The following is a 13,009-nucleotide window of genomic DNA, read 5'->3' as shown; positions in this document are numbered from 1 at the left end:
AACCAACAAAAAAGTTTTTGCAAAAATACAGAAATACCCATTTTTTCAAGCAAGGACTTCCTAGAGTATTTTATCCTAAAATAAACGTGAATATCCAAAAGTTTGAAATATTATTAAGGTTTCCAAATAAAACTATACAGATAGTAAAATAAACTAGTAAATCTTATTATTAATACAGACTTTCTAATTTCAATTTTGTGATTGCAGTATCCTAATAAAGACATATTTCACAATATTCAAATCACGACCTACTATGGAACGCGTATATGACTGTTGCTACTAGGTATGAAGGTATAGGCTACACCAGATCACATGGTGCGTATTAGGGTTGCTAATTATAGAATTAAGATTTAATTCCATAGAGGAACATGGACCATCATCCAATTCGATATTTCATATATAGAAATGCATTCATACAAAATTTCAAGTCATTTTGAAGTCAAGTCATCATAAAACTCATTTCGTTCTTGAAGTATTCTGAGGTAAACAAGCAAGCAGACACAAGAGCAATTTACGATTCCTAGAGGGATAGCAACGCATGCAATATGTCAAGTCTACATAATATCTCGGTATGTTCTCTACATACCAGACTTTGATTGCGGTCACCCAGTTCGTTCTTTGGAAAAGCAATTAAACTATGTTCTTGATAGTTGTTATATTCTTCTTGACAGTTCTTCAAAACAATGCCATTAGAGAGTAGTTAAGCTTGCGTTCTGTCCGGTAAGGATAGGTAAAATACGCATATATGATCTCGCAATCTGTCAGGATGCTGACTAATATGAATTTGAAAGACTATAGCAAGATCAATACTAGTATTAGTATGAAAGGCTACATCAAGATCAATAATAATGTGAACCTTAAAGGTTATGGGAAGATCAATACTAGTATGAGTCTAAAAGGCTATCTCAAGATCGATACTAGTATGAATCTGAAAGACTACTTCAAGATCAATAATAGTATGAGCCTGAAAGACTATTTCAAGATCAATAGTATGAATCTGAAAGTTTATGGCAGATCAATACCAATATGAATTTGAAAGTCTTCATCAAGATCAATACTAATAAGAATTTGAAAGGCTATATCAAGATCAATACTATGAGTCCAAAAGTAAACATCAAGATCAATAATAGTATGAATCTGAAAGTTTATGGCAAGATCAATATTAATATGAATTTGAAAGGCTACAGCAAGGTTAATACTAGTATAAGTCTGAAAGGCTACTTCAAGATCAATACTGGTATGAATCTGAAAGACTATTTCAAGATCAATAACAGAATGGATTTTAAAGGTTATGGCAAGATCGATACTAGTATGAATCTGAAAGACTAATTCAAAATAAATAATGTAATGAATCTTAAAGGTTTTAACAAGATCAATACTATGAGTAGTATAAATTTGAATGGCTACAGTAAGAACAACACTATTATGAATCTGAAAGGCTCTAGCAGGATAAAGACCTGCCTTGACCGTAGTGTTTTCATCATAACTGTCCACCTCAGGCTGAACTGATTCCCTCTTACTTAGCTTATGCCGGCCTCAGGACAGACCTTCTTATTTGGAGAATGGACAGAGTAAAGTTTAAAAAGGGACCATGTTAAAGATAATAAGAACATTCACAATTTACAATTTGGTCCGCTAACCTTGTTACTTCGACACTGAGCTAATTTTTTATCCGATGTTTGAACCAATAAACCCTTTTTTATCAGCATCAATGAGAACCACTCTTATCGCACCGTGCAGCTGACCGTAATCAGTAGAGTGCGTGCTCGCCCCGCCTTTGCGTAGTCTGACATTGACGTTTCGACTCTCCCGGCGTCATCATGTCCTGGCGCTGTAACCACATACTGTACCCAGCGCTCCAGTTTCGCAATGCAGTCTCAAGGCTACACATTCCCTCAGTGGTTGCTGCCAATAGCTATTTTTCACCTCAATTAGGAGTACGTCAATTCTCTCCCAAAAAAATAGAGATTTTATCTGTTACTTTCCTTTTTTTATTACAAAAAAACCGAGGTCTTCTTTTTAGCTCTCTTCTGTCCATCCTCGTAGGCCACTGCCCTTATCAAACAGAACAAAGGAGACAGTCAGTACAGTACTTATAAAGAGTGCAACTGTCACATAGAGGTGAGAAGGTATTTCAGTAATCAGTACTTTGTAACGGTTACTTTTCTCCAGTATCTTTCACAGTCTAAATCACTTATCAACCTCGGTGTCAGTGTGATATTCTTGAATTATTTATTGAGTAATGAAAATATTTTTTCGAAGAAAACTAAACAGTTTATATAATACGTTGAATTAAAGGTGTTTAATTATATAACTATGATTAGATATTTTATGCTTTTAATTAAAATGAGAGCTTATTTCATTTTTTAGTAATGCAAAAGTGTGTTAATGTACCAAAAATACACCAAAGAAATTTAAATTAATTAAGAAATAGAATTTTATGTTCATAACCTTAAAGAATACCCAGTGTAACAGCCCATTTGACTCTATTCAAATAAGCAGAAGTTCAATGTATCGAAAAATTCATTAGTGACATCTCAAAAAGTATAAACTTTTTAAATAATAAATTATGTTTATACTCATTTTACATAATTGCGTTGCACTTTTGAATACTATTAATTACATCAAACTGTGTGTTCGATACTGATTTAAAGTATCCAGTATTTAAAACATTACCAGTACAGAAATACTGATTTAGAGTATCCAGTATTTAAAACGTTACCAGTACGGAAATACTGATTTAGAGTATCTGGTATTTAAACGTTACCAGTACGGAAATACTGATTTAGAGTATCTGGTATTTAAACGTTACCAGTACGGAAATACTGATTTAGGGTATCCAGTATTTAGAACGTTACCAGTACGGAAATACTGATTTAGAGTATCCAGTATTTAGAACGTTACCAGTACGGAAATACTGATTTAAAGTATCCAGTATTTAGAACGTTACCAGTACGGAAATACTGATTTAAAGTATCCAGTATTTAGAACGTTACCAGTACGGAAATACTGATTTAGAGTATCCAGTATTTAGAACGTTACCAGTACGGAAATACTGATTTAGAGTATCCAGTATTTAGAACGTTACCAGTACGGAAATACTGATTTAGAGTATCTGGTATTTAGAACGTTACCAGTACGGAAATACTGATTTAGAGTATCTGGTATTTAGAACGTTACCAGTACGGAAATACTGATTTAGAGTATCTGGTATTTAAACGTTACCAGTACGGAAATACTGATTTAGAGTATCCAGTATTTAGAACGTTACCAGTACGGAAATACTGATTTAGAGTATCCAGTATTTAGAACGTTACCAGTACGGAAATACTGATTTAGAGTATCCAGTATTTAGAACGTTACCAGTACGGAAATACTGATTTAAAGTATCCAGTATTTAGAACGTTACCAGTACGGAAATACTGATTTAGAGTATCCAGTATTTAGAACGTTACCAGTACGGAAATACTGATTTAGAGTATCCAGTATTTAGAACGTTACCAGTACGGAAATACTGATTTAGAGTATCCGGTATTTAGAACGTTACCAGTACGGAAATACTGATTTAGAGTATCCAGTATTTTAAAACGTTACCAGTACGGAAATACTGATTTAGAGTATCCAGTATTTAAAACGTTACCAGTACGGAAATACTGATTTAGAGTATCCAGTATTTAGAACGTTACCAGTACGGAAATACTGATTTAGAGTATCCAGTATTTAGAACGTTACCAGTACGGAAATACTGATTTAAAGTATCCAGTATTTAAACGTTACCAGTACGGAAATACTGATTTAAAGTATCCAGTAGGCCTATTTAAAACGTTACCAGTACGGAAATACTGATTTAGAGTATCCAGTATTTAAAACGTTACCAGTACGGAAATACTGATTTAGAGTATCCAGTATTTAAAACGTTACCAGTACGGAAATACTGATTTAGAGTATCCAGGTATTTAAAACGTTACCAGTACGGAAATACTGATTTAGAGTATCTACTGATTTAAAGTATGTTAGTACGGAAATACTGATGTAGAGTATCTGGTATTTAAACGTTACCAGTACGGAAATACTGATGTAGAGTATCTGGTATTTAAACGTTACCAGTACGGAAATACTGATTTAGAGTATCCGGTATTTAGAACGTTACCAGTACGGAAATACTGATTTAGAGTATCCAGTATTTAGAACGTTACCAGTACGGAAATATTGATTTAGAGTATCTGGTATTTAAAACGTTACCAGTACGGAAATACTGATTTAGAGTATCCAGTATTTAAACGTTACCAGTACGGAAATACTGATTTAGAGTATCCGGTATTTAAAACGTTACCAGTACGGAAATACTGATTTAGAGTATCCAGTATTTAGAACGTTACCAGTACGGAAATACTGATTTAGAGTATCCAGTATTTAAACGTTACCAGTACGGAAATACTGATTTAGAGTATCCAGGTATTTAAACGTTACCAGTACGGAAATACTGATTTCGAGTATCTGGTATTTATACGTTAGCAGTACGGAAATACTGATTTAGAGTATCTGGTATTTAAACGTTACCAGTACGGAAATACTGATTTAGAGTATCTTGTATTTAAAACGTTACCAGTACGGAAATACTGATTTGAAGTATCTAGTATTTAAAACGATACAAATACTGAAATGCTGATTTTGAGTATCTAGTATTTGTAACTAGTATTTGTACTCAGTATCGCCGAGTAACGGTATCTGAAGTAACGGTTACAGTAATTCAGATTCTAAGTTCGACGCCTAGATCATGTGGTATCTCCCAGTCTAGTTATGTGATTATTTTATTGTTTGGTCTACATCAACTACCTTAGAACATTGGGGGTGTTCCCATTCCTACAAACCCGCACATTACTCTCCACTAGTTCTATCGACGTGGGTTCGACCAAGTTGTTGTCAACAATTGCATTCCTGAATTGAGGAATAATTGATCGTTACGTCCTTAACTCCGCACTCCACAAGATTTTACTGCACTGTGTTGGATCCTGGACTACGATGTACCTTCATCTATCTCTACAATACCTATAACACTGTTTCAGTGTCAGAGGACTTCAGGATCTCGTGCCCAGAATTATCTATTTATCTATAGTCGCTAATTTGCTGCAAAATCTAAAAACACAGGATGGTTACATAAAACCACCTGTCAGTAAGAGCGTTAAGGATAATAGCGTAATTTGTCTAATGTCTGTTTTCACTCAATATACGTTAAATGTCTTTGAGTAAATGAATGCCACTTTTTGTTACATATGTGTTTAGTTATTCTAGTAGCTCTCTCATTACCAGTAAATGATCGGCTGAGCTTTATACTCGTGGGGATGGAAAATTTCATTTATGTCTGTCTACCTGCACTGTATCTTAAAAACGAACTGACCTATAGAGGTATAGTTGAAATTGTGCATGAAGCTTCATTTCAAAATGAGGAATACTGAGTACATTGATGGTGCATGTCACTTCATGGGATTTGGCTGAGCGTTAGCGAAGATTTTTTACATTGGTCTTATAGCTCATGATGGCAACGAGAAAATAGGATAATAAATAAATTTGTAAACAAACTCAACACACCCGTGACAGATTAAAACTTGTTATATACAAACACGTGTACAGTAGTCTAACTATCCCAACAATTTACAAAATTTTACAGTGACTTGGTGTGTAGACTTTTTCTTGGAAATACTGACATTATTATGATCATTACGCGGAGCTTAATACTTTAATTGATCAATTTGAGGCTGGGCCAGTGGATGGTTACATAAAACCTTCTTTCAGTAAGAACGTTAAGGGATGTTAAAGCAATTTTTCTAGTGTCTATATTTACACTTTGTTTACAAAGGGTCCATGTAAAATAGCCTTTGAATAAATGAATGCTGTATTTTGTTAGAGCTGTGTTCAGCTATTCTCGTAGCTCTCTTAGTACCAAAAACTTATATTTATTTTGGATTATGAACTGTTATGGTGAGTTAGTATTTTATAAGGGAACTCTAAATTGCCTGCTTATTTCAAAATATGATAGATCACATCTTAATTTTGAATAAAGACAAACAATAAAATCACTTTATGCTTGCACCTAACATATCTTGTTTTATCAAGTTTCAGTTCAACATTTTTTATTAAAATTTAAATATCTCTGGAAAAGAATAAATGCATAGTTACATTTTGAAACTTGTTTGCAAGCATGAATGAGTACAATTCAAGCTACAAAACAGTCCACTTATAGAACTTATAGTAAAGGATGTAATTTGATCATAAAATTTGGAGTGAAGTCAAAATCAAACAAATGATTGGAGAACTCAACATCAAATTAAATTACAATATTAAAGAAAAGTAATACCTGTAAAAATCGTTATTAAAACACATTGATTTGAATAGTATATAATCCAATAGTTTTATATGGATAATTTTAACATTGTGATATCTAAAAAAGCTACCAGCAAAAATAGTGATGAATTATTATGTAAAGTAATTCGAGAATAACATTTTAATTTTACCTTTTCCTTTTTTTTAATAATGTTTTTCCTTTTCGTAACAATACGAGTTAAATCAATAATTTAAAACTTAAGTTATCTTATACTAATATCCTAACTAGGCCTACGTATTCTAAACTTTCAGTTCCTTGTTTCTTGGTTTTTTACAAATTCTGTGTCGTTTAACTTCAACTTGTTGTATTAAAACTGTGACTTCATACATATTTTAACATCAATATATTATCATCTTAAAAAGTCATACTTAATGAATCGTAAATAAGTAAACTTAACAATACCAAAAGAGAGAAAAACACATTCAACTCCTCACACTGCTTGGCCAGTACGTATGCTGTAAACCTGTCCGCCCTCACAGACCCTCAGCAGGAAGTCCCTGACCCTCATCCTGAAGCAAGTACGACCCTCAATGCTTTTAATATCATCAGTAAGAGCGTTTCGAATGCGAAAACCCTGACCAGTAAACTACCTATTAAAATTTGCTAATTGATTTATTCGAATTGATAGGAAAGTTGCTCACCTTCTTGCAGCTTGTTCACGCAATTCAAACATAAAACTAAAACGATTCTACAGGTAAACAGGGTATTTATGTTTTATAGTTGAATATATGTATGGTAGAAATTATGTGGAGTTAACGTAGTATATGAAATGGCATAAGTGACCTTGACAGTAAAAAAAAATACAAAATACTCATTAATAATATTAAGGTAAAAAAAAACGGAAAGTTGAAATTTAGTGATCCATACCACAAAAATCACGGTAAACCCTGTTCCATAGCGAACTCGAACATAGTTCTGTGGTAAACTTAAAATTCGTGTTTCGCTAAGTACGATTGCTAAGGAGTTTGTACTTAGCTTAATATTGCGTAGACTTTGACCTATTTAATGTTCTAGCTTTACGTCTCACAAGACATCTTCGCTTACACTCAGCTTCAACATCCAAAATGAAATTATAAACGTTACTCTCCCAAAAGATAGTACAGTAGTTTACATTCATCGTAAACTCTAATACACAACACATAAATTATACCAACCACCTAGAGTACTTTTCTTTGTTTGAAGTTTTTAACCTGATGAAGAGATCAAACTGTAGATCTTGAAACGTCGTGTTACCCGTCGTGTTTCTGATTATTTTGTATCACTAAATGATAGCAAATGTCTATAAAATCCTGTTTCCTTAAGTACAGTTTTGCATCACAATACTTTAAAAATTACGTATTTGATGTTTTTTATTTAATTAATAAGCAATATTTCTAAGCCTAATCATCTCTGTAGTTTTAAATCCCTATTGTTATTCTGTAAAGATTTGTTTAAATATTTTAGATTGGAGCATTGGATAAATCTTAATTTATTGGATGACCTAATGGAATATTGGACTAATGATGTTACCGCACATAATAGCTTATATAATAAATATTTTTGTAAAGTAAAAATTTAATAGATGGAATTAGTTTGAAAATAAAACATCACAGAGAAGTTCTCTGTCGGAAGTAATGATGGAATTAAAAAATAAGAATTGTTCCAGATGTTTACCGTGGATAAATTGAATAACTGAATTGTGGCTTTGAAGATGACTCTTTGAGCAAATTGGAATCAATTTCAAACTAGTTGTTACTTTTAACTACAACTGGTCTATACTGTCTGTAACTATTGATATGAGAACTGCAGGAGTCGGACTTGGCACTACAATTCTAAAATAGTAACCAAGATAATGCCCTGGAAATAAAGAAATATAAGTATTTTAACACTGGAGATGTAAATAAACTTTGTGAGAACTTGCCCTGTGACTAAGCTAAATCTCATGTTAAAATAAGTATTAAACTATGCATCAAACACTCGCCAGTAACAGTATTTATAATACACAATCTAGTAATTAAGAACAGTAAGTAAAACAAGAGTATTCTCTTGAACCTAAAAATACCGATATTTCGACTGAGAGGTTTAGAAGTCTGATGTAAACTTACATTTTTGTCTTAGAACACTGTACATCTGCGTTAAGATAAAGACATGACAAAGTAAAATATCCACTTTTAGTCTACAAACGTTGGATTCTGTCCATTCTTTGGGACTGAAGAAAAGTGGGATGGAAAAATTAAAACAACATCGTTATCATCATGTATACTCGTACTTGAACTGCTAAGTACACATTGACATGATATCTGCAAAGAAGTTAAGTAATCTATGTACTTTTACAGTTTACACGTTGATTGCCAATGATTTCTTCGAAGAGTGGAAGATATATCGATCCCATCAGTACCAACACCAGCTAGCCTTGGTTCTTTAATTGTTACACAATGACTTAAACGCAATACTTTATACATGCATATAACTTTATTGACGTCAAATAAATAATACATGTTTTCTTAATATTTAAATAGTAATATTAATTCAAGTTGTGTTTTACTACACCTGACATTTGATCCCTTACCAGCGGCTATATAAAACAGTAATGAAATTTGATTTAATTTGAAAGTCAAAGATTTTACAACATAAATATAAAAATTGAAATAGGTAAGAATTAATTTTTTATGGCAACAAAATGAACTTTTACTGTAGAGTTAACTTTCTTGGCAATTATTGTAGAGAAATAGGAAATTATAATGAGAATCTTTTCATATTTCGGCCCGAAACTGTATAACGACCTCTTCATTTATCTAAAAAAAAAAAACAGTGCATCTAGCTTATTTAAATCTAAACTTAAGGAATCTCTAAAACATTATTGCTCTTGTCGGGGTTCTCCTGATTGTATCATAAGAGTTGATGTAACATTACAAGTTAGATACGTGGGTATTTGTAATACAATAATGGGCCTTTAGTTTTTAATTTTTCATAGTGTTATTTTGTGTTGTACTATTATAGGTTTTTAGTATTTATTTATATTATGTAGGAAATAGTCAACTTACCTAAAATCGCTATGAATAACGGCATTTTTGTTATTTAATTAAGTAGTGACTTTAAATCAAGGCTATAGAATTCGAGGTTTAATAAATAAAATCAAGACAAAAATAAACATTTATTTCAGTAACTTATAAAGACACTTGTAACACGTTTTGTGAAAGAAATGGTTTTTACATAGGTCACAGAGACTTATGACTAGTGACGAGTCTATTTTTGTCGGTGTTCACTTGTGTTATAAAATTATCACAGTGCTTAAAGTAGAAGATCTTGTATCAAAATCCGTATCTTAAAACAAAATAAAAATAACAACTGTAATTTAAAATCTCATACAAATCTACTTGTTTGAACGCCAACCATAAGACTATATAATATATAGTCAAAAGTTAAAATGCCTTTAATCAAATTGTAACTTTGGGATAAAACCACGCTGAAACAGTCTTCAAAAATAGGTTTTTAATGTTTTTAATGCACTGTAGAATCCTAAAATTGTATGAGTTTCTAATTGTTTATTTTCTGCATTGATGCGAAATGCAGTTTATTTATTTTGTGGATTTATTTCATCCAAAGACACGATGTCAGTATTGTTTATGATGGTACCAAAACCTTATTGCAACTGCCCGCTAATGTAGGCTTCCATTTGCAGGTTTGGTGTTCCCAAATCCTCTCTGTAAGAATAAAAAAACCGAGCTTGGGGTTCGCCGAAACGGCTGAGGTAGCCTTCCAGACCGGCCCACCACGACTCAAGATCTGGGCTTCCTTCGCAAGGTATGTACCTATCATTTATATCCTTGCTTCTATACCGGCCCTCTCGACTCAAGATCTGGACCTTCTTCGCAGGGGTGTGTACCTATCCTTTCTATCCTTCCTGCCAGCCCGCCCCCCTCGACTCAAGATCTGGGCCTCTTTCGCTAGGTATGTACCTATCCTTTATATCCTTGCTTCTAGACCGGCCCTCCTCGACTCAAGATCTGGGCCTCCTTCGCTGGGTATGTACCTATCCTTTCTATCCTGACTTCCAGACCGGCCCTCCTCGACTCAAGATCTGAGCCTCCTTCCCAAAAGGTACATGTACTTATCCTTTCTATCCTGGCTTCTAGACCGGACCTCCACGACTCAAGATCTGGGCCTCCTTCGCAAAGTACGTACCTATCCTTTCTATCCTAACTTCTAGACCCCTCTATCCCTCTATTTACTCATACTATGATCCTCCTTCGCCAGGTATGTACCTAATCTTTCTAGACCAGTCCTTTATTTACTCAAACTATGGTCCTCTTTTGTCAGATAAGTTCCAACCCTTTCTACCCTTGCTTCAAGACCACTTTCTTGTAAGCTCAAGCTCTGATCTTCTTACGCCAGTTACGTACTCATCCTCATCATCTTCCTTCTGACTTATCTCCTTCAGCTCTCGATATGGACCTTCTAGTTCATCCTATCATCGTTTTCATGTGAAACCACAAAATATGTGATAGAAAAAAAAACAAATCCTTTAAATATCTATTCAAAGAGACTAATTGAAAAATATACATTTTCACTTATTTATGATTTTCGGATCAATTATTTCAGCTCTTTTTATAAAGGGGTTTGAATTGTAAGAAGGGTGGTCTGTACCTGTACAGCCAATTTTCAATTCTAGATAAGTATTTACTCAGGATTCAAACAATGATCATATTTTATCTTGTTTTAATGTGATACCCTTTTCAATTTTTTATACATTTGCAATTTTGAAATTGCATAATTTTAATTGTTTTGACTATTATGAAAATTATGTTTTATTTAATTTTAATAATTTGCTTTTATGTAACTGTACGTACAAGTGCTCTTTAATAAACCACAAACAAATTGGTTAAACTAAAAATGTAAAACTATATACCAATTATAAAACGTATTCTTCTAGTTTCTATGGCCATATAATGTTATTTTTTTATAACATTACTAGCTGTTTCCCGCGGCTTCACACGCTTTTCGTAAGCTTTGCCCGTGTATGTACACTTCTGGTTCAAATGAATTATATTTCCAACGACGATGTAGAGTTTGTATTGTTGCCACGATCAAGAAAATCTGTCAAAAGTGTATGTTTATAGCCATTGTCTACGTACATGTACTTTATTATAAAGAGGTCTAACACTAAAGCTTTAAGTTCAAGCAGAAATGTATTTTGAAGACAAATATACATCAAACCTTAGCGCCTTCAAATAGTTTTTCGCTATTTAATATACTTAACTGTCTCGTAATCGCAGTTTATAGTGTACAGGCGCTTTAAAAACTTGTAACTTTTGCAGTGCCGCCTAGTGGCGAGATACATCTATAGGCATAGCATATAAACCTTCTCCGTCGAAAAATAAATATACATATACAAATTTTCATAATGATCGGTCAAATAGTTTACGATTCTATAAAGGACATATGCATACAAACAGCGAAACCGCCACCTCTCTAAAAGTATGCCTATGTTACTTCCAGGAACGTGTAGAATCACTGTACAAAATTTCACGATGTTTCGTGCATTGGTTCCAGAGTTATAACGGAACATACAAACAAACATTCGCATTTATATATAACATTATTTATACATACAAATATTAGTAGTTAAATATGTTTCATCCGTTATTAAACCATCCAATACTGCACCGAAGGTAGTTTTATTACTTCCGGCCATTGAATGTTAAAACTGGCCGTGAACGTTTAAACAGGTTGTACATATTTACATTGTCTAAGCTAGCGGCCTCGCGAGACTGGGTCAGGGCACTGCGGCGGCTACTGGCAGGATGCCAGAGGATGCGCGAGTCAGGGGGGAGGCGGCAGAGACGCCGCGCCGTAAGTAACACGACTTCTGCAGGATCGTCCTTCAGGGTACGGTACGACAAGGTCAAGGCTAGGAAGTCAAACAGCCAAGTACGAGTCTTGCGACAATCGCATGTTATATAACTTATATAAATATTGTTGACAAAGGTGAAGGTATCCAGGCATTCTCTTTTTTTGCAATATTCATTGTTGAGTAATATTGAAACATAAACTTGGGAATTAAACATGATTATTCGGGATGAAAAGATTAAGAATAGTATTGAGTATTCAATTCAGTTCAGTTTGTGGTTCGGCTCTTTCATATTTGTCCTCGTGACGCAATATTGCTAATATTCAAATTGAAAATATTCCCGGATTAAGTGCTAAGAAACTCACATAAAATGGGGTGGGTGGACCGAGCGTCCACTGGACGCTTAGTCCGGCTCTTAGCCCCATAACTGACACGGTTCTTGGACCAACAACCTAAGTCTACTGGTTCTAGTTCCGAGCATTATGCAGTGCTAATCCTTCTCAAGATTTTCTCGTTCAAATTAAAATCAAATCTTTGAAGTGATAGAAAGCATATCCTTCAGAAAGGCCAAGAATACAAAATGGACTTAGAGTCCAGGTTGACGCGTTTAAAGATAATTCTATAATTTGCTGTAACACGAATCTTTGATTTATTCTTTGCTTAAATTTCACTTTTGGCAGTCACATGATTGTAAAGAAGCAGGTTTTCTTTTATTTGCCGAAAAATCAGTAATACGGTTTTAAATCTGGAGTTCTATCTTTCTAACCCTAATATATAATTACAATCTGGGTTAAACT

At 33.6% G+C, this 13,009-nt stretch overlaps 1 protein-coding gene across 1 annotated transcript in view; it reads left to right on the top strand.

Moving 5' to 3' along the window:
• The window catches only part of LOC124361964 (proton-coupled amino acid transporter-like protein pathetic), a 69,415-nt gene that overhangs the window by 42,622 nt on the left and 13,784 nt on the right, over positions 1-13,009 (top strand). Inside the window, exon 5 of the mRNA XM_046816069.1 lies at positions 10,044-10,165. Within this exon, the coding sequence (XP_046672025.1) occupies positions 10,044-10,165 (122 nt within the window). The remainder of the gene's footprint in view (positions 1-10,043; positions 10,166-13,009) is intronic.

The sequence above is a fragment of the Homalodisca vitripennis genome, chromosome 5 (assembly GCF_021130785.1).
Source record: "Homalodisca vitripennis isolate AUS2020 chromosome 5, UT_GWSS_2.1, whole genome shotgun sequence".
NCBI lineage: Eukaryota > Metazoa > Arthropoda > Insecta > Hemiptera > Cicadellidae > Homalodisca > Homalodisca vitripennis.
Note: the sequence above shows the minus strand (reverse complement) of the source record. Positions and strands in the feature narration are given on the sequence as shown.